Source organism: Macaca nemestrina, chromosome 19, assembly GCF_043159975.1.
Source record: "Macaca nemestrina isolate mMacNem1 chromosome 19, mMacNem.hap1, whole genome shotgun sequence".
Lineage (NCBI taxonomy): Eukaryota > Metazoa > Chordata > Mammalia > Primates > Cercopithecidae > Macaca > Macaca nemestrina.
The window spans coordinates 23,818,546-23,842,795 of NC_092143.1; the positions used below are offsets into that span (position 1 = coordinate 23,818,546).

Consider the following 24,250-nt stretch of genomic DNA (forward strand, 5'->3'; position numbering starts at 1 on the left):
AAGCAACCTGGCACAGAAGGTTGAAGTCTAAGAAGTATGAGAAGAGCATTCACATGGTGAGGGGGAATGGTATGGGGCCCAAAGAGTGAAGAGGGTATCTATGCAGGTAGGCAGCTTTGCACAGGGTGCTGGATCCCAAAAGGGGAGAAAGGATGTCCATGCTGGGAAGAGAGGACGTCAGTCACAGGGTATCAGCCAGGATGGATAAAAAGCACAACCACATGACGAGGCAACATCATCTACTTGTGCTGTACAGCAAGACAATGCTGAAAGAAAAAAAATATCCAGTGTGAAGGGACTGCCACAGACCAAATCCAAGACATCACATACGAGTTTAGGAAAGTAATCTATTGTATAAAATAGAGATCCAACTGAAAATAAATGAGTAACTTAAATGTTTGATAAAGAAAAGCTATTTACATGGTTTCAAAGTATCTCTTCACAAAATGCTTACTAATTACAAAAAGGAAAAAAAAAATAATTTTCCATTGAAGAAGCCAAAAAAACACCTTAAGTGACCTAAGTAAACACTAGTGATGAAACAAATTAAAATCATATGCCAACTGATAAGATGTAATGAGAAAAATGTCAGTGATTTTTTTGCCAAAGATACATATTCTGAAAATAACCATGAGAAAACATCAGATAAACAGAAATTGGGAAACATTTTATAAAATGACTGGCCAGAAATATTCAAAACTTTCAGTCTTTAAGGTGAAGGAAGAACTAAGTGACTATTTTAAATTGAAAGGGGGATAGAACTAACCATGCATAATTCTAATCTGGATCTTTTCGCAGTAAAAGACTGTAGTGGAACAACTGGAAAAGTTGGAATAAAGTCTGAAGATTAAATAGTTGTAACACAACAATGGTAATCAACTTCCTGGGGCGGGAGGGACCCATTGAGTGAGGGTCAAAACATTTGCACATAAGAAGATAATCGACAACACAAGCCAAAAAGAATAATAAAGAGGCCGATATGGTTTCGCCCTGTGTCCCCACCTAAATCTCACCTTGAATTGTAATAATCCCCATGTGTCAAGGGCAGGATAAGGTGGAGATAACTGAATCATGGAGACAGTTTCCTCTATGCTATTCTCCTGATAGTCAGTGAGTTCTCACAAGATCTGATGATTTTTTAAGGGGCTTCCCTCTTTGCTCAGCACTCATTCTCCCTCCTGCCGCCCTGTGAAGAAGTGCCTTCCACCATGATTGTAAGCTTCCTGAGGCCTCCCCAACCATGTGGAACTGTGCGTCAGTTAAACCCCTTTTCTTTATAAATTAGCCAGTCTCAGGTATTTATTCATAGTAGCATGAGAATGGACTAATAGAGGTTCAAAAGAGAGAAAAAAAAAAAATCCATTCCCAACTAAACCTGTCTTTAAAAACATTAGGGAAAGAGTGGACTCTGCCTGAATATTTAAAGATTTTGAAAATTCAAATTAGCAGAAAAGACTTCTGCTTCCAGCCAAGACGGAGTAATAGGAACTGAATTTACCCTTTTACGTAAAATAATTGGGAAAAAATAGATACAAGATTTGAAACAATGCTTTTTCAGACAATCCATAATTGACAAATGTCCATTGTCTGAACATTGATTGACTAACATCCATTGTCTGAATAGCCTAACAGATTCCTTAGCTGAGAGTACAGGCAGATAGAGTTTGCAACAGAATACCAGGGTGAAGAAAGCTCCAGAGAAACCTGCAGAAGGTCCTCCTTACATATTTGGCAGAGTGCTGATTACTGTGTGACTGTGAAGAAACTAACTACTCAAGGCCAAGGAAAGAACCACTTCAAAAGATTAGAGGGTGCAGTACCCAGGACTCAGACAGGATTGTGAATAGTGCCTACTCACCAGCCAGACTGGAAACCTCACAATTCATGAGCCACTGGGTACAGTTCTCAGGAACGTCTTCCCTTTGCAGTGGATAACAATTAGCTCCACATTTAACCCTGCTCCAGCCCTACCTAACAAGGCAAAACCCAAAAGTATCAAACTGTTTCTCAGTAATTTAACTGTGTCCCACAACAAAGTTCAAAACATTTGCAGAAATACAAAAATATCCAATACCCAACAAAATAAAGTTCACAATATCTGGTATCTAACAAAAAATTACCAGCCATGGCCAGGCGCGGTAGATCATGCCTGTAATCCCTGCACTTTGGGAAGCTAAGACAGGTGGATCACCTGAGGTCAGGAGTTCAAGACCAACCTGGCCAACATGATGAAACCCCCCCATCTCTACTAGAAATACAAAAAATTAACTGAGCATGGTAGTGTCTGTAATCCCAGCTTCTCAGGAGGCCTGAGGCAGGAGAATCACTTGAACCTGGGAGGCGGAGATTGCAGTGAACTGAGATCGGACCATTGCACTCCAGCCTGGGCAACAAGAATGAAACTCTGTCCCAAAAAAAAAAAATTACCAGGCATGTCAAAAAAAAGATCAATACTGAGTGAAAAAAAAAATCAAACCAAGAAAACAAACCCAGAACTGACAAAGATATGAAAATTAGAAGACAAAGGCATTAAGGTATTATAATTATATTCCAGATGTTCAAAAGGTTTGCAAAGAGACATAGAAGATATCAAAAGACCAAAATCTAGCTTTTAGAAATGTAAACTACAATGTTCGGGATGAAAAATATACTAGATAGGAATAATTAGATTAGACATTATAGAAGAAAATATCAGTAAACTTGAAGGCATAGTAATGGAAATTATATAAAATGAAACAAAAAAATAATTTTTAAAAATGAAAATACCATCACAGTGAGCTGAGGAACAACTTCAAATGGCTTAAAAGACATATAATTGGAGTCTCCAAAGAAAAGAAAAGAAAATGGAGGGGAGAAAATATATTTGAATAAATTATGGCCAAAAGTTTTCCAAATTTGATAAAATCTATACAGCCATGATCTAATAAGTATAACAAACCCCAAGAACAAGAAATATAAAGAAAACCACAATCAAATTGCTCAAAACCAGTAATTAAGGAAAAATTTTAAAAGCAGCCAGAGAAAAGAAATGTTACATATAGAAGAAACATAAGGATGACAGCAGATTTCTCACTGGAAATAATGCAACCCAGAAGACAGCTGGAGTACAGGAAGCAAAAGACAAAAACCTGTTGATCTAGAATTCTATATCTAGAGAAAATAGCCTTTAAAAATGAAGATAAAATAGAGTTTCTTCAAACACGTAAAAGCTGAAAGAATTCATCACCTGCAGACCGACACTAAAATAAAAATTAAATTTTAGACAAAAGAAAAATGACTCCAGGCAAAAATCTGCATCTACACAAGGCAATAAAGAGCAATGGAAATGGTGACTACACAGGTAAATATGCAAGACTGCATTCTTATTATTCATATTTCCTGAAAATATCATAGATATTTTTGTTTGTTTTAAACAAACAAAAAAAATGGAAGGAAAAAAGCAATGTTCCAAGTGAGTGAAAATCATGAAAACAATATGGATGATACTAGCAACAAGAATTGGGAGTGACCCAATTATTATTGACTAGAGAAACTGGTTTGTGTAAAAGAACAGCAACAGGTAAAGACCTTGTCCTGAAGGCTTTATGAACTAATATTATTTATGGTTTATTCATTAAGACATTCATATGAAGCAAGTTTTGTTTGTGTTTTCTTTCCTAGGATTAATTTCCCAGCAGAGTACAGGATGAATTAGAAGGTAGAAAGAGTAGGCAGGGTACCCAATAAAGATAGCCTAGGTATGGAAAAATATGCCCATAAATTAATGGTACACTGGAAAGAATAAAAAAGTAGGTGAGGGAGACCTAATGGGAAAGACTTAGTGATTAATTGCATGGAGGGGTTGTGAGAGGGGGGAGTAGTAAGCACAGTCATATCTCCACTCTAAACCTCTTCCTTCAAAAAGGGAAGCAACGAAAATGGTAACTACATAGGTAGGTAAATATGTAAGATTTCATAGAGTCAAGCATTAAAAGAGAAAAAAGAAACTCTCTGATTATACTTGGTCTTACCAAGGTTTTAGTCAATTACCTCTTTTTCTTAACTCATTCATTTTCTGTGTCTTCCCCTGTCCTATTGCATGTTTTGTAATAGAATGAAAAGCAAAAATGTACAGAAAAGCTGATGATGTAATGGCAATATATAATGAAATACAAATGTAAGATCTAATTTCCACTGTATTAAATACTACTGGCAAAGGGTCAAATACATGAGGAAAACACATACTACTAAAACCCTCCACTAATAACAAAAGGCTGAACTTCAACACTACCTCCTGATTCTCTTCAGCAATTTTAGTAGCAAGAGAAAAACATCAATTTAAATGCATCAAAATAAAAGCATGAAAAAGTTTTCAAAACTTAGTCTTAGGGAAGAATAACAGTCACTAAGACTTTACTTATATGACAATCTGAGTCCCTAAAACTCAGGCTTTTTGTTAGCCATGCTTTATGTGTTTTTCAAAAGACACACAAACATACATTAATTCATAATTCCCTCCTAGATTTCATTAGGCACGTAAGTTCAAAAAGGAGACTCAAATGCATATTTCATGAAGTACACGCAAAAACAGAAATATTAGAAAACATGGAGAGCAGAACATAAAAAGAAACGTCACATAACAAATAAATTCACAAGTCCTCATACACTAATTCCTGATATTTGTCAAGCATTAATGGCATTTGCATTTGTACAAGAACATCTAATAATTATACATAAGGAATAGAAATACGATGTGGGAATCACTTTTGTTGTGTAGCAAGAATGATAAAAAGAAGCAGATGAGAATGTGGTTTAGGCCTGGTAATGGCTAGATAAGAAGAACATTTTGTAACATCAGTCATTACTTTCAGCATGCCTGTTTCCCAAAGAAACAGGATTCTGACCTTGTCAATGGCACTGCATACTTACTGGGAATATCAAACGGGAAAAATGAGGCGGTTGATCCCAGAAGCACATAAGCAGCTCCACAGAAGCCACCTAGGTCAGTGGCCCACCTTAAGTTCATAAGAGGGAAGCAAGAGATTCATCTGGCTCAATCTTGTTGCTAGTGTTTGGGTAGTTTTTTAACTATTTAGAGATGTAAAAGAATAATTTCCATAGCCATTAGATCACTATTACATTGCTACTGCATATAAGAAAATGTCACAATAAAAGAACAAAAGGTTCTAGAACTCCAGCTCTCTACATTTTGTATTACTAGCTTTGGCTGCATTTCACAAGGAAATATGAACTGAAAACACAAAGCACTCATTTGAAGGAAAAAAAAGTGTAAACATGCTGCATAAACATATAAAAGAAAGACACTTCAAGTGTTTTAAGTTAGAAACATCAGTATAACTCAAAACAATAACTAGAAAATTGCCCAGTATGCAAAACAGGGTTAACATGGTATGGCTGCATTTGTAAAAATACATTCCCAAAACACTAACAAGAGGGATCAAGTATCTCCTCAGAGTTTAAATACATTTCATACATCAAACTCTGGCTGAATCTGATTTTCCTAGCTTCATTATTTATTTATTTAATAAATAAATAAATTTAATAAATAAATAATGTCAATACCTCCAGGATGTACCTTACTGACTCCCCAGGGAACTTTATATCACTAGCTACAGCATGAACAGCAAGGAGGAAAAAAACAAGGTATGCCTCCTATTATGGTTGAAATCCAAAATAAATTCAGCTTCTCTATAGCATTTATCTTGAATGTCATATTGACTGTTTACCCAAATCTTCAGCATGTAATTTCAATATTACATGCTGTATTTTATCTAAATTGGGCTTAATTATACTAAACTGATTATAACAATAACCTCTTCCAATACCCCTACAGTTAGGGCCTATTTGTCATTTCCTTCTAGAAAAATTACTAGAACAGTAACTTTGTCTATCAGTAAGGCCTCATTTGTAAATAATTTTGCTTTATATTCTTCACAAAGATATTTAGAGTATCTGAAATATTCAAGTATTATATATTTAAGCCTCAGAAAAGTTCAGAAAAATGATACTCTCTTAATATTTAATTTGAACAAGTCCTAGACAAGTTTACTATACATTTTCACTTAAAATATATCAGCTATTAATTTAATAGTTACAGATTTTTTTTTTAAGGCAGAGTCTCTCTCTGTCTCCCAGGTTGGGGTGCAGTGGTGCAATCACAGCTCACTGTAGCCTCGACCTCCTGGTCTCAAGTGATTCTCTCACCTCAGCCACCTGAGTGGGTGGGACACAGGCATGTGTCACCACACCCAGCTAATTTTTGTATTTTTTTGTAGAGATGGTGTTTCACCATGTTGCCCAGGATGGTCTCAAACTCCTTGGCTCAAGCAATCCACTCCCCTCCACCTCCCAAAGTGCTAGGACTACAGGTATGAGCCACTGTGCCCAGTCTTAATATTGACAGTATTTTAATACAGTGTCTTACAAATACCATTACTGCTATAAGAACTTTCTTTAGTACTAATTCCCAAAAAATTATTTCTAAATGTAGATAACGTCATACTCCCAAGTTCAACAAAGTAGCAAGTTAAACAGCATGCTTCTTTAATAATAGTAGTAGGAAATACATACACATGCACGTATACACACACACATAGGCTTACAATTGCACACACATATACATACATACATACTTATATTCTGTTTACCACATGTCAGGGAAATATTATCTCATTTTATTCTCTCAGAAATGCTTTAAGATAGAAAATATTATTACCCTAATTTTACAGGTGAGGAAATTGAGGGATAAATATTCAGTGACTTGGAATAGGTCACAGGGCTAGCTAGGAGTCCATCCTAAGTTCAAACTAAACAGTCTGACTCTAGAGCCAAGACAAATTCCATATATTCAGTTTATGAAGTGGACTAAAAAAAAATAAAACACAAGACTGCTATTCAGCAGATAGGACATAACATAAAGATACACAAAAGAAAGATATAAAATTGCATGTGTAGTACAACAGCAATTCTGTTTTTTTAAATGCCCAGAAAGAGATTAGAAAGTAATTTGCCAAAAATGTTAACATTTACCACTGAGCAATGAGATATGGGTTCATCTTTCTTCTTTTCTAATACTTTTGTGCTTTTAAAACTTGACCAAAAGTATGAATCTCTTTTACAATGAGAGACAAGAGGAAGAAAAGTTACACGCAAAAGCAAGGAAGTTTGACAGACTTCAAGAAGGCTTCCTCTTGTCAAGATTGCCTATGTACTACCAGTTAAAATGAAGACAATAAATAAAGATTACTGAAGCTTATGACTATTTATTCCCAAAAGGCTTAAGAGAACTCCCTTTTGCACAATAGTGCATGCAGAAATATGTTTATAGTCTGATTTCAAAAAACACTATTTAAAACAAAGATGAAGAAAAGAAAAAAATCGAGTAGAAATATTAGTACAACTAGGAATCAAAAGAAAGACTTTCATAACTGATAGATGACTACTGAAAATTGTAAAAGTAAAAAAGGCCTAAACCAATAAACATTTAGTTATATACTTGCAAATTTCTGAGGGAAAACCATGGCAGTCTGTGTATAAACATCACATATTATTGTCTGTGCTTTTAAGCTAAGCATTACTTGTTCTACATTATACCCCCAATACATAACTTTCTGAAATTTGAAATTTCAAATGTTCTCTCTAGAACTTGAAAACTTCATTTTAATTACCTCATACAATTAACTGCCCAGCATTGCTTTTCTGCTGTTCAAAGAAAAAAGGGTTGTATCTTTTTCACTACATGTGAACCTGGTGATTTCTTCTTGTTCACAGTTTACTCGTGAATTATACAGGAATCATACATACTTTGTTGTCCATATGTCTGTCCTCATCTGCATATTATCCTCAATTACATGCTTTTAAAGATTCATGAAATATTCTACAAGCATTTGGCATAGCAGAACAAAAAAGAGGCCACTTAAACAATTAGAAATAAAAGTAGCAACTATTTTACATTTCAAGGCTTTTTTCTTCATTCAAAAGACATTTTCATTTCTAGGAAACAAAATATACCCATTTAATTATCTATAGTATCTCTTCATACTCGTTCTTACCAGTATCCATTTGCCAGACGTACACAGAACCATCTGAACACCCCACTACCAGATAATCATCAGAAGGCCTCCATTTGATTACTTGAATAGGAAAAAGGTGACGAGATGCCAACATTATGCATTTTTTCTCTCGCAAACTTAGAAGTCCTACTGAGTGGTCACTGGCTACAGAGCAGATGCAGTGCTGTACTCTTGCCTGAAAAGAAGAATAAACCTTAATTGTATTTAAATTAAATTTAAAATAAAATGGATCCTGTTTTCAATAACTTAAGGCAAAATTAATTATACATTTGCTGCCACTGAAAAACAACCACAATATTAGGTCATGTTGAAAAATGTGTTCCTTTATATTATACATAAAACCCAGATCAATCATCAAAATATTTTTATACTAAATTAATTCTAGATTAAAGACTGTAAAAGATTGGAAAAACTGCTGTTCAAATGTAAAGATGACCTCACTAAAATGATTACTATATTGGAGCAGGCAAAGCTGAGAAAAAATTGATCTGTTATTAGGTGTTCTCTTTCCATGGTGTGAACTTTCCTTTGTTTGCTGCGGGAGCTGCTTTCTGCAGCGCTTCCTTCTGCCTGTGACTCTTTCATTTAGACCCATGCTCTTTCCTGCACCTTTGCTCAAAAACAATACCCTCACCGTCCCTCTGCCACGATCATTTCTTAGGAGTCATAGATATTCACATTATCTGTAGATATGCATTCCCGTTTCTTTCATGGTGTCTATCTGTAATGTCAGCAGATGCACCACCTCAACTAGCCACACAATAGCCAATTAAATGTTCTGCTGTATATTTTCTGCTCACCTCTAGTTTTTGCCCTTCAACTCCTTTTTAGAACAAGACAAGATATAAATAATCAAAGATTTTCTCTGGTAAGAGAGAACTGAACCTATGACCTAAAAAATTAAAAATTAAAGTCTGTATTTCTGTAAAACAATTTATAAACAATGGAAAACTTAACTTTTCAGTGACTTACTAGATTATGCTTTCAGGTCATACTGAGAGAAACCATATAAAAACAGCCATTTGAAACTCATTCTTGTACATATCGTGGCTATTTATTGAAGGTGAGGCTCACTGCACTATATATATACTCTTTTCCTTGTATGGGATCTAAAGAAAAAACACATCAAACCTCACGCTGCTGGGTTCTCCTAAGCAAACAGGCTGTTTTTAAACTAAAGATCAGTATCTCAATATCCTTCCCCAATAGGACATGTGGATAGATATTAGGTGAAAAAAAGGGAGGAAAAGTGTGGTCAAATGTGCATGGGAAATACTGACAATACTGAGGTTAGGTGGTAGCTGTTGTTTTTAACCACAGAACTTCCAAGAACCTTTAGAATGCTGTGACCATAATTATCTCGTCAAGGGGATACAACATCATTCATCTCCAAAGTTGTTTGAACATAGTAATCTTATTAAGACCTAGTTTTAGATGAACACACTTTGGAAACTCAGGACTGAATTTTCTATCTATAACAGTGCTGGATCTTGGGCATAAGTATCAGAATATGGCCTATCAATGGTCTCATTTGCTTTCTTCCCTTATATTCTCTTCACTATGATTTAGCTTTATTTTTATCTTACTAGATAATGTTTATTTTTGTAAACAACCTAAAATCAATGTTTGAATGAAGCAGCATAGTAATAAAACAAAGATGACAGTAATATTTAACTATTTACTTTGTTCTTAAATTCAACTGTTTTATTTTTATTCTTTGTTAGCTTTATTTGTACTTTGTGTATTATAATTACACACTATAATCAGCATAACAGGTGTTTACTCATGTTAAAAGTTAAAAAAAAAAAACTAGGTTCAGAGAAATGGTATTACAAACCTTTATTAAAACATTATATAGAATTTTTAAAGCATTTTTAAGCTTATTTTCCTGATAAACATTCAATTGAAACATGAAATGTGATTCTTAATGTCTTTACAAAAGACATTAAAAACTGAGGGGCGGTTGACTCTGACACACACAAATTAGTTTTATAATTAACAAATCAAAACAAAATGGCAAACTACAAAAATAGTTAAATTTGGGTATGTTAGAACAAAACTGGGTAAATACACACACACACACACACACACACACAGAGCTACATATGTATGCTGCTAACTCAAAGCAAGAGTTTAATACAATGGATGTTTTGCATTTCTACAGCTTATCATCAGTACTGACTTTGTCAAATATATCCATTATTCATTTTATAAAAAGGGTTGGTTGCTACATTAATGGTTAACTACAATATTCTATTTTGCAACATTAATCTGTCAAAAAGTGGTCATTTTATTTATTTCCCTCGTGAAAGAAATAGTTATCTTTTTCTATGGGTATAATGAACTTAAAGAATGATGCCTAAACAGTATTCCTTTTCATCTGTTTATATCCTTTCATCAGGCACTTATCAATCACAGTATTCACACATCCAACACCACTGTTTTATATATATATATTATATTTAATAGAGCCTCTAGGTTGCCCAGGCTAGTCTTGAACCCCTGGGCTCAAGCAATCCGCCTGCCTCAGCCTCCCAAAGTGCTAGGACTACAGGCGTGAACCACCACGCCTGGTCACTGACCCTACTTTTGATTCTGCTACTTAGACTTACAAACTGTCCAAAATCTTCTTTATAAAGAGCTAATCCCTAATTAGTGCCACACATCTAACTGACCTACTTGCTAGTCCCCACGTTGAAAGTCATTTCATTCATGCTCACATACACTCTAGTCATTCCTTTTCAAAAAGTGGAGAAAATGAAGTATGAGTCAATAGGAAGTTTTGCCAATATTCTCTGTTAGGTGTTCTTAAATTTTGCCCTATTGGAGATCTCAACATCTGAGGTGACACAAAGCTACTGACAACGACTGAGCTACGCATACTCTCTCTCTGTCAAAGATCTCCTTACCATAGTTTGTAATTTAGCAGAGAGAGGACTAGAGCCATTAAGCAAAGAAAAAAGCCTTTCCCATTCTTATGAGAAACTTGACCTTCCACATTATCAACCCCTCGTGAGAAGTTTCCCTGTCAGAACTTTCACCCTCCCCATAGATACACAGGCAGATAATTTCAAATATTTAAGAAAACGTAATCTATCTTCATAAGACTTAAAAGCTCTACATTATATTATTACTGTTATGTAGCAAAAATAAAGGACATACAAAATGAATATTAAATAAGAGCATAGGATCTGCTTTAAAAAGTAGATTATGAGATGTAATTTTCTGAAGGTTAAAAAAAAGAGCTTTAACTCCAAGATTCTAGCTTTTTCATTTCTACATGATGCATTCTCCTCTGACACACAAATTTAACTAAATATGTTTTAAAGAATACTTTTATTCCCCTTTCACATAGTGTAATAATGAAAATTTGCAAATAACAAGCTTAATCTACAAAAAACTGTTCCAGGCCAGGCACAGTGGCTCACACGTATAATACCAGCACTTTGGGAGGTTGAGGGGGATGGATCACCTGAGGTCAAAAGTTCAAGACCAGCCTGGCTAATATGGTGGAAGCTCGTCTCTACTAAAAATACAAAACAGTAGCCGACGGGGAGGCTGAGGAAGGAGAATCGCTTGAACCTGCAGACGGAAGTTGCATGGAACCGAGATCACGCCATTGCACTCTAGTCTGGATGACGGAGTGAGACTCCATCTTAAAAAAAAAGTTTATTCCAAAGTAAAAATGATATACCATCTCTGTAAATAAGTATCTAAAGAGTTAACTTTAGCTTTACTGTAATAAGACTGGAAATAGCCAAAATAATCAAGAATGAAAACAAAAAAAAATCAATATTACTAAGCCCAAGAAAGCATAGTTATTAGAGGTACTTAACTCACAAGAAAAGATGGTTCTGTGCTTTTTAAATATGGATTAAAATAAATCTAATTTTTCTTCTTTCAAAAAAATGCTAGTCCAACTCATATAAAGAAAACTGGCCTGAAGCAGAAATGACCCAATATAGTAAAACCTCATTAATTTTGATTTCACTAATTAATTCTGAGTTGATGGCTACCTTTGCAGCCTGTGTGAAAACAAATTAATGGTATAAACAAAGCAAATGTCTAGCATATTTAAGTGTAAAAGGAAAAAAGACTATTCAAGCAACACTTGATATTAATTTTAATTCAAACAATGAACAGAGTAATAAATAATTCTCAGCTATCTGTTAAATAAAAGCACTTAAAAGTTCTAATAAAACACAATTAACTTGGTTTCCTCTTATCTGTCCTCAAAATTATTAAAGCACTTCTTAAAGAATACTTTGTAACTCATATTTCTTCCTGATTTACATCCAGCTTCTTCACAAATGAGTTAAATTAGCACAATGCCTTTATTATTAAATTCTAGAGATCTGGGTTACTGAACACCTATTTCACCTGCAATGACTAATTTCATAACTTGATTAATCCCATTCTACTTCACCTTTTTTCATTTCAACCTGGAAAAGTCACCTAAACATGATTTAACACCAATGGCATTACAACAAGATAACATATAAAACATTTAAACTGTATAAGTAAAATAATACTACAACTACTAAAAAATGTGAACCTCTTATCTTTAAACTTATTTGAAAAATATGCCTCAAATTATTCCTATTACACATGCATTAAATAATTTTGAAATGTGTTCCCTAGTTGTATACTTACAAATTATACATGTGTAATTCTGTGCACTATATCACCTAAATTGTAATAGATGCACAAATACATGTATTTTAAAAGGATGGCTCAAGGTTTAAATAAACAGATTTAAGAATAAACATTTCTGAAATGTCTCACTAATGTGAGTAACTTCATATTACATTAGCCAATATCTCACGTCACAAAATGGATCCTTAGGAAGGTTTCCTTGTTAATGACAGTGGATGTAAATACAAATTTCATATAATTATAAATTTTTTGCTGCCCTCCTGCCAGACTGATCAAATGATCATTAAAACTTGTCATATAGCTGATGAAGAGATTTTTCATTAGAAATATCTCCCATCCATATTTTCCCTGCCCATTTTGTGATGGCTAGGTTTAGAACTATATAATATCATCTGCAAGTCCCTTAAGCAAGCACATTCTAACTGGAAACAAACAGGGTCAAAGTAACTCTGGCACCCCACTTGAGGCTCACCCACTCTGGCCTGAGATGATGCGTGTCCATCTGGAATGCAAAACAAATGAGGCCACCAATGCCCCTCCTTCTAGTAAATGTTCATAAAGCTCAATTTCCTAAGATTAAAAAATAAGTAAATAAAAGTTCTAAGATTTTCTTCCTATACCCCCGTTGACTGTCTTTCTATTCTACTTCAGTAACCACTGCTATCAACTGACATAAAGAATGTAAACATAAAATTCCACTCAAAAATTTGTACTGTTATGGAACAGAACTTATGCGGCACAGATGAAGTACTCTATCAACCGAGCTAGTATTTTACAGGTGAAAGTTATTCAAAATCATGTTGCAAACACTGTATTAATTCTGTCCTAGACACGATATGCACCAATGACATCAAATGCCAATTAAAAGTAAAGGTTAACAACAATCAACAGAATATTTAACCAAGTAAAAACGCTGTTTTTATTTGATGAAAAAGCAAAGAGAGGGGAGAAGATACTGGCCCAAAATAAGTATATTCTTAGGTCAATTACTATTTTTCAAATAATTATCATCTTAAACCAAATAAAGGCTCATTGGATTTGCCAGTAAATAATCCTCACAGTACATTAGTGCTGAACAGCAGAATGCCACAAGCTATCACAGAATCTGATAGAGTCAGAATATACCACCTAGGTCACCCAGTCTGACCTTACGCATTTTACAAGACTTCATTTCAAACCATTCCCAGAAACCTCTTATGTAACCTGTTCCTAAGCATCTGCCATGAATTACAGAAATCAGAGACAGCTAGTTTATCCCATCCACCAGCTCTCTGGGGAGATGATTCCACTTTCCAACAGCTCCCAATGTAAATAATATATATTTTTTATTTTCTACTTTTGCTAATTTGTTTTCTAAACTAAATTACTCTTTTTCTTCACATCATATCAGGAGCAATGGTCTTATTTGCCCAAAACAGTATTTCTATTTGCCTGAACAGTTGCTAAACATACAAACATTCTATTGTCTCTCCTTTTAAACACGCCCATCATTAGACATGCTATAAATGACCAGCTTCTTTTGCTCATAAATCAATCCCACTATTCTCTTAATCATTATTTCTTGTACTTCCCAGAACTCTTACTATGGAACATAAATGTGCAGTTAAGATGCATCATTTATCACGTTAAATATTCTACCTGAAGGGGAAAAAAGAGCCTATGAAATTAAATGTTAATTTCACTTCTACACTTTCCCAAAACTAGACTTTTTTAAAAAGCTTTAAAAATCCAAACTTCATTTAAAAAAAAAAAAAAGTAGAGGACTGTTTATTTAATACATGTTTTAGAAAAAAAGACCATATGGTCCAACCACAACACTGATTAACAAACTAATTGGATAATTACATGAACAAGAAAACTTTTAGGGACTAGTTTTAACGTCTTCCTTTATTCACTGTATAGAAAAATAACACTGGAGAAATAGTGGACTAATTAGAACTCTATAATTCTTCAACTGCTTCCTTATTACTAAAATGGTAAAGAAATATGAAGGATTTAATACAAGATTAAGAAAATACTGCCTATCAAAGAAAAAAACAAGTATGTAATAAACATACTTAGTAATAAATAACATATTTATTAACATGTATGTTAATAAATAACATACATGCTTAGAGAAGAGCAGATTTTTTTTATCCTTACATCACCCCACAATCATAAATACATTTCAGATATATTATTTTATGTTTGCTTTTAATTTAGCCATTGTTTCTCATCAAGTCTTATCACATTTTTGGGTGAAAAGATTTCAAGCTTCAAAAAATGTGGAAGAAACTACAAATAAAAAAATAAATTGATTACATAAAAACTGAAAATAAGTATAGGTTAAAAAATTCAACAGTAAATAATAAATTAGAAATTCCAGCAACAACAGAAGCCACATAAGCTTAATATTTCAGTTAAGAGCTCAAACACTAATAACCCTTGGAGAGAAAAAAAAAGCAAAGGACAAAAAGAAAAATGTCTTCAAAAAAAAAAAACTAAAATCCTTTTAGAAAAATCTGAATATCTCTAGGTATCAAAGAAAAGCAAATTCAAACATTAAAATACTATTTTTACCTGTCAACTTGGACAAAGATTCTAAAAATTACAATGCCAAATAGTTAACGTTTTGGGGGTTCATACATTTTGCTAGGCGTGTTCCAACTGCTTGGCAGTAATTCATTACAGTCTCATTAACAACCCTTTGAGGTAGGTACTATTATTTCCATTTTTAAAGATGTAGAAACTGAAGCATGGAAGTAAGTAACTTTTGTGCTGGCAAGCAGCAATGAAATGGGCACTGAGAGTAGAAAATAATTTCATAATATAATTCAGCAGCCTTAAAATTGTTAATAAGCTATTGTATCAAATTTCGGAGGTTCTGATATTTTCACTGAGTAGACTATATCCAAAGAAAATAATCCTAAATGAAAGAAAATATTTACAAAGACATTGAATATTGTATTATTTACAATAGAAGACACTGGGAACAATTAAATACCCAAAGTAGAATTGCTAAGTAAATATGGCATGCTCACACAATGTAATGTAAAATTACTTTCATGAATAAGTAAAATAACTTTGAAAATATTTGTCACAATATTAAATGAAAATGCAATATGCACAGGAAACTGTATCTACAGTAAAATCACAAGGATATAATAAAATGGATTTTAAGAGGCTAGAAGAACATACATCAAAATATATTAATTGTGGTTCTCTTAACTGTAGAAGAATAACAGGTGACCTTTTACCTTCTTAGTTATCTCTGTTTTCAAAAATGTTAACAGTGGATATACATTAATCAAGGTGCAATGAAAACTATACCACATTTTTAAAGAGCAAGTAATATGTTACAAGTAAAAAAAATAAAAGGGAACTAAAACTGAAAAATTCCAAACTTGAATAATCAAAGATGAAAAACTAAAAGATAAGTCATACAAATCAATAATGAAAAATGACAAAAACTTGAGAAAACTAATTACTTTGAAATAGACTACAAAATCTGCTAAAGGGCAGCATTTATCAGTTCAGGCTGTCAAATCAGACTAGTAAGGATCAAATTCGAGTGCTGCCACTTGCTAACTGTCTGACTTGGATGAGTCATTTAACCACTCCGAGTCTCTTTTCTCTATATGATGTGGTTAACGGCAGTAACATACCTAACAGAATTGCTGTGTGAATAACATGAAATATAAATTCATACAGTGACTAACATGTCATGAATACAAAAGATAATGTTGGCCGGGCGCGGTGGCTCAAGCCTGTAATCCCAGCACTTTGGGAGGCCGACGCGGGCGGATCACAAGGTCAGGAGATCGAGACCACAGTGAAACCCCGTCTCTACTAAAAATACAAAAAATTAGCCGGGCGCGGTGGCGGGCGCCTGTAGTCCCAGCTACTCAGGAGGCTGAGGCAGGAGAATGGCGGGAACCCGGGAGGCGGAGCTTGCAGTGAGCCGAGATCGCGCCACTGCACTCCAGCCTGGGCAACAGCGTGAGACTCCGTCTCAAAAAAAAAAAAAAAAAAAAAAAAGATAATGTTATCTCCATCATCATTATTATTATGTAATTATATAGCATAGATTCTATCTTTTAGAATGTAATTGTATTTGTTTTCTGAAGGGGTTAACTGTTGCTGATGTTTAGGTATCTACCAGAAAATATGAAAACATTCATAATTCTTCAAGAACATGAATTTCCCTTTTTCAATACTTTCTTCTCATATGAATACCTCTGCCTTAATTTAATCTGAATAGTTCCATCTGCATAATCATCAGTATCACTCACATGCTACCATAAATTACATTAATAAAGCTTTATAACAATTTGTAAATAAATAAAATACAGCTCCTCAATGGCCAGCTTCCACAGTTCTCTGAACATTTCTTCTTATGTTTTTCTACTGAACTTACTTTATTATTTTTCACTTCATGCCTTTAAAATATTAAAATGCTTTATTTAACTTCACTTACATATTTATGGGTTTTAGAGACTGAGATGGTTAAATCTGCAGGCTCTAAAAATATTCTAAAGTCTTTTTTTTTTTTTTTGAGACAGAGTCTCCTTCTGTCGCCCAGGCTGGAGTGCAGTGGCGCAATCTCAGCTCACTGCAACCTCCACCTCCTGGGTTCAAGCGATTCTCCTACCTCAGTCTCTCGAGTAGCTGGGATTATAGGCGCATGCCACCATGCCCAGATAATTGTTTTGTATTTTTAGTAGAGACAGGGTTTCACCATGCTGGCCAGTCTGGTCTCAAACTCCTGACCTCAGGTGATCCACCTGTCTCAGCCTCCCAAAGTGCTGGGATCACGGCATGAGCCTCCACGCCTGGCCTTATATTCTAAAGTTTTTTAAGGGACTCAAAGTGTTGCCCCTTTCCACTCTCCACACACCATTCAGCTGTCCGCTGTCCTCTGTCCAGACCCACAAACCTTAGGCTGCATACATTCAGGGAATAAGACCTTCTGGAAAAAGACTGCCCAGTATTACAACTCCCAAAAGCTCTCTGTTGGTCCTGCCCTTCTACTTTCTCACCCTCAACTTAGAACTTAAACAGTAACCACACATCTAATCAAGTGATTTTTAATCTGCCTGCTTGGTCTTACCTGTTTATGTAAATCATACCTATATCATTACAGGAAATAAACACTGGGCCGGGCGTGATGGCTCACACCTGCAATCCCAGCACTTTGGGAGGCCGAGGTGGGCAGATCCTAGAGGTCAGGAGTTTGAGACCAGCCTGGCCAACATGGTGAAACCCCATCTCTACTAAAAATACAAAAATTAACTGAGTGTGGTGGCGAGTCCCTGTAATCCCAGCTACTCAGGAGGCTGAGGCACAAGAATTGCTTGAACCTGGGAGGCGGCGGTTGCGATAAGAAGAGAGAGCGCCACTGTATTCCAGCCTGGGCAACAGAGCAAGACTCTGTCTCAAAAAAAAAAAAAAAAAAAAAGGAATAAACACTGAATTCTCACACCCCCGATACAACACAGAAAACTTTTTGTTTCCTTTCTCATGGAAACCCACAGGTTGACAGACACTGTCCTCATTTTTCTAACTGGAGATGCTGAACAAACCTGTATATCTCTTTCCTGGCAGTAAATTAACAGAACACAATACACTAAAAGTACCTCTTTGTTTTAAAAGGATGCTGACTTGCTGTTTAAGCCTGTATCAAAAAAAACATAGAGAGACCTAACCTTCAGTGTCCACAAAACACTATAAGCTGGCAAGAATGCTGTGCCTAGCCCATAATTTATGTCCTAAGAAGAGCAATAAATGGGGTCAAACCTCCCCCTTGATCACCTGGGGTCATGCTGACAAAGGCTTTGCATGTGTAATACCCCACTGTAATCTACCCACAAATGTCCAGAAAAACATGACCCAGTTTGGTCTTCTCAGTTGAAAACCCCAATTTTCAGGCAATGAGCAGGAAAGAATGGTACTTAGGACTATAATTTCCAAGGAATTAGGGGAGAGTTAAAACCTTTTATCCAGTTGGTGATATTATCTCTTAATTATCTTGAAACTTCTATCTCATGCAAAAAAAAAAAAGTGCGAAGTTAGACTGTCAGAGAAAGAGAATTCATCCCTAATTTGTGCAGGTTTTAAAGCCACCTGGTCACAGTTGGGAAACAAGCAAATGAAAAGTACGTAACAGGGGAACAAAGTATATTTACAATAAAGTCATTTGAAGCTGGGCGCGATAGCTCATGCCTGTAATCCCAACACTTTGGGAGGCCAAGGCAGGCGGATCATTTGAGGTCAGGAGTTTGAGACCATCCTGGCCAACATGGTAAAACTTCGTCTCTACTAAAAACACAAAAACATTAGCTGGGCGTGGTGGTACGCACCTGTAATCCCAGCTACTGGGGAGGCTAACGCAGGAGAATCACTTGAACCCAGGAGACGGAGGTTGCAGTGAGCTGAGATCACACCACTCCAGCCCGGGTGACAGAGCGAGACTCCATCTCAAAAATAAAAAATAAAAATTTGGCCAGGCGCGGTGGCTCACACCTGTAATCCCAGCACTTTGGGAGGCCGAGGTGGGCCAAGGTCAAGAGATTGAGGCTATCCTGGCCAACATGGTGAAACCTCATCTCTATTAAAAACATAAAAATTAGCTGGGTGTGGTGGCATTCCAGCTACTCGGGAGGCTGAGGCAGAAGAACCACTTGAACCCGGAAGGTGGAGGTTGCAGTGAGCCGAGATTGTGACACTGCACTCCAGCCTAGGTGACAAAGCAAATCTCCATCTCAAAAAAAATAAAAAATAAAAATAAAAATTTTTTTAAAAGTCATTTGAGTACTGAAAATGAACATACAAACTGCCCAGATTTAGGCATTTATCATCCAAATGAAAATGTAGATAACTGAAAATAGAAATAATGGCAACAATAATGATGATTCAATGAGCTCTCATTACAGACCAAGAGTTACTTCTAAACCTTAAACCAACACTTCACAGAAATTGTGGCTAGGGCCTAGAGATGTTAAGTAACCTGCTAATGCCACTCCAAGATGGACGACACAAATTCAGATCTGTTTGGTTCTAAAGGCTGTTCTCACTGGCCTGACCAATCAATGGTCCCATTATTTCAAGCTCCATATGCCTACAGCAGAGTGTGCTCTCCAACTCTTTTAGAAAGTCTTCACCAATGACTAAGAAAAACCATTGATAATGACTTCAAAAAGAGAACCATCATACAAAAGTCAACTTTGTTGTTTGTTCTTTTTTTCTAAGATGCTGTCATCCATTTTCATTTCATTTTACCAGCTTGTCAAATCTTTCTTTAGACAAATAACGTGAACATTTCCCCTCTCAGTACAGTCCCATATTTTATTATCTTGACTTTTTTTTTCCTTACCTAAGTAGGATGAAATAAAGTGTCCTACTGCAGCTAGACTGCAGCACGTACAAAACCATCACTCTAATCTCTTGGTCATTATTTTCTTTTTGTTGTTGTTTTTGAGATGGAGTCTCACTCTATCACCAGGCTGGAGTGCAGTGGTATGATCTTGACTCACTGCAACCTCCACCTCCTGGGTTCAAGGGATTCTCCTGCCTCAGCCTCCCCAGTAGCTGGGACTACAGGCATGTGCCACCACATCCAGCTAATTTTTTTGGATTTGGTAGAGAGGGGGTTTCACTATGTTGGCCAGGATGGTCTCGATCTCTTGACCTCGTGATCCGCCAGCCTCAGCTTCCCAAAGTGCTGGGATTACAGGTGTGAGCCACCACACCTGGCCAGTCATTATTTTCAACGTAATGTACATATGTCCAATTCCGGCCAGGATCCGCCTAAATTCAAGTACTATCCAAGTATTAACTACTATAGACAGATCCATCAGGTACTAGTCAGGAAAATTTATGAATTGTTCCAGACTCCTCCACATAACATGCTCTTAACATTCTAACAGCATCTGCAAACAGAGGTTGTTAATATATCATTTATGATTTCATAAATATCCACAAAACTAACATATTCAAATATCATATATATTGACCTTCCTTAAAGTTCCAAAATCACCTAAAGTAGACTTCCTAAGTGCCCTTTCTATGTACTCCCTGAGGGCTTTGAAAAACCCCTTTTCATAAGATTTATCATACTCCATTATAATTGCTGTTTGCTGCTCTGGCTCCCTCATTAGACTAAACACTACAAAAAAAAAGATACCTTATCCATATCTCTGGTTCTAGAAAGTGCCTGAAATATGGCAAATACTCAGATATTTGCTCAATGAATGTCTAATCAAAAATATGTTGCACCAACCTGAACACTACACTTGAAAGGTAATTTGTTTCTTCCTAGCAATTTTTGCCATTTAAAAATAAATTTAGAGGGCAGTGCATGGTGGCTCACACCTGTAATCCTAGCACTTTAAGAGGCCGAGATAGGAGGATCACTTGAGGCCAGGAGTTCAATACCAGCCTGGGCAACATAGCAAGACCTCATCTCTAAAAAACAAAAATTAAATTAAAAAAAAATTAAATGTAGTCATTTTGAAATTGTCCCATGATTGTGCTACTCAAGAAAAATTAGTTGTGGTGTAATACTCTCTCTCCAGTCCAAAATAAAAAGTCAATTTAATCAGCTACTTCATTTACTAGGTTTAGCATCAAATCACTTCTGACCATTATTAAAAGTAAATTTCATGCCTAATCAGCAATATGATTTAAGATTTTAAGGAACCTTTCCAAAACATAAGAATTTCTAATTTTTTAAAATGTTTGGCATGATATCAGCACAGTCAGCTAAGGTTGCAGTCTTTCTCGTTACTCTTAAAGGGGACTCTCACTGCCAGTCCCTTAGCACCGAGTTTTCTGACCTCCTACACGAGAGACAGGTGTATGATATTAAATTGAGGTTTTCCCATTAAAATAACAAAAATTACTTGTGCCAACCTAATATCTGAACGTATACATAACATTCATAGCATGACAGGGTCTCACTCTGTCACCTAGGCTGGAGTGTAGTGGCGCAATCATGGCTCACTGCAGCCTTGAACTCCAGGGCTCAAGCGATCCTCTCACCTCAGCCTCTCAAGTAGCTAGAACTATATGCCCATGTCACCAAACCCAGCTTTTTTTTTTTTTTTTTTTCTTTTTTCTTTTTTGGTAGAGACAGGGTTTCACTATGTTGCCCAGGCTGGTCTTGAATTCCTGGCGTCAAGTGATCCTCCCAGCCTGGCCTCTCACAGTGTTGAAATTACAGGTGTAAGCCGCCATACTCAGCCTCAATTTTTTATCTTAAACACAATAGTATAGAATAGTAGTAAAAATTTGGAAAACATAAAATTATCAAGAATATAAAACCAGCCGGGCGAGGTGGCTCACACCTGTAATCCCAGCACTTTGGGAGGCCGAGGCGGGCGGATCATGAGGTCAGGAGATCGAGACCATCCTGGCTAACACGGTGAAACCCCATCTCTACTAAAAATACAAAAAATTGGCCAGGCATGGTGGCGGGCGCCTGCAGTCCCAGCTTCTCGGGAGGCTGAGGCAGGAGAATGGCGTGAACCAGGAAAGCGGAGCTTGCAGTGAGCCGAGATCGTGCCACTGCACTCCAGCCTGGGCGACAGAGCAAGACTCCGTCTCAAGAATATAAAACCTATCAGAATGCACAACTAATATAGTATTGGTACATTAATACATTTGTGCTTTTAAAATGAGAGTGAGAGCTATACTTACATATACTCTACATACAGCTGCTTTCAAGACTAGAAAATTAGCAAGGCTTGAAAGATTATGAACAGGATGATGAAGGATTACGGTAGTAAAATGGTGACTGTACAAACCTATTCCTCATCATTTGAAGAGCAATTTGACAATACCTACTCAAAAGCCTTTAAAAATTAATATGCCCTTTTTTATAGTAACTCCAAGTATAAGAACTTATCCTAAGAAATCATTCTAGAGCTACAAAAATATTTAGCTGTACTAATTATCACTCTCACTGTTGATAACAGGCAAAAAAAAAAAAAAAAAACTTTTAAGCAACATTCTAAAATGTCCAATAAAAATGAATTACAGAATATCATTTAAAATGATGCTGTGGGAATATTCTTAGTAACAAACATGACCATCTTTAGAAAATATCACTATTTTCCATAACTATTATTTAATTTTTAAAAATAAAATTAATATCAAAAAGATGGTGCCAAATACATAAAAATATATGACAATGTTCTCAAAATCTAAGAGAATTAAGTGTTAAAGGAAAAAGGAATGACACAGAATATTATGTACATTACATTTTAAGAAAATAATGTTAGTTCTGCTTCCTGCTTTTGCTTAGTTTGTATTAACAAAGTTTGCTCTGCTTGACTTCAGATATTAAACTATGGGTATACACATGGCTTTTTAAATGCAATATTCAAGTTAAATTAGTAACAAAAATCTAGAATCAAAAACGTAAGATAAGAGCAAATTCAGGCAAAAGCTTTCAGTACTTTGTCAGAATCACAGTATGATATATTAAAAAGAATATCTAATTTATTAATTGCTCTTACTGGCTGTGAACGTTAGCCACACTGGTATACATACACTCATGTGTTCTATGCGTATTATCATACCTGTTTCTAGGAGCCAGGAATCTAAAACTCGTTTTAATACTGTCAATTGAAGGCGCAAACACTAAGGTTCAGGTTAGATGCCTCACATTCCTGTTCTCACAAATCCATGCTGCCCCCTTCTGGGTATTTTTGGAGATTATGTGACCAAAAGTTTAATAAGGTAAATTAAACAAAAAGAATTCATTTTTTAACTAATATATTAAAGAACTTAGCCTATAGGCTTACATGTAGAAACATACTACTGGTACTACACAGTTTATTTTTAGGCATTTTCCAAAACTTCTGTTCTAAATAATTCTAACAACAGAAAGACAGCTCTGAGAATTTAGTCATCAATGCAAACGAGGAAAATAAATAGTAAATATTATAAATAGTTATAATACTAAAAGTAAATAAAATATGACATTTTAAGAAGTTTCCCTACTCCTTTCTCTCACTCTCAAAAGTAAACCAGGCACTAGCTTGGCACCAGGCACTGAATTGGGCACTAGCTTTCCCTTTGGTTTTAATATTTTTACTACCTATACATGTATCCAAAAACATGCAGTATAGGTTTGTGTTTTTAAAATGTAAATAAATGGTATCACACTGTATTACACACACAAAGGTTCCATACCACAAACTGTACTTCTAAATCCAGCTACCTGCCACAAGAAAATCAACTAAGAAAATATGGATAGTGTCGTGTAAAATATCACCACAATTCAAAAAGTTGGAAATATTCTACTGGGTCATTAGTGTTATTTTTTAATTTCTGAATTTTCACTGCTGTCAATCATATCTATCTGGTTTATTAAGGAAAATGTTTTATAAAGTACTCTTGATATTTTAAAATAATTTTCTTCCCTTAGTATTTTTTCCAAAGTCTAGTTTCTTTCTCTAAGAGTAACCTATGTGGAAATAAAAGAAAAATTCCTGGGTCTTGGACAGTAGGCTCCTTAATGCTCAAATCTATAATAAAAG

General features: G+C 35.4%; 1 protein-coding gene across 7 annotated transcripts in view; it reads right to left on the reverse strand.

Moving 5' to 3' along the window:
- Positions 1-24,250, reverse strand: part of LOC105477091 (WD repeat domain 7) — a 388,969-nt gene that overhangs the window by 311,826 nt on the left and 52,893 nt on the right. For all 7 annotated transcript variants that reach the window (XM_071085283.1, XM_071085280.1, XM_071085278.1 and 4 more), the window contains exon 13: positions 8,052-8,247. In XM_071085283.1, coding sequence (XP_070941384.1) covers positions 8,052-8,247 — 196 coding nt within the window. The remainder of the gene's footprint in view (positions 1-8,051; positions 8,248-24,250) is intronic.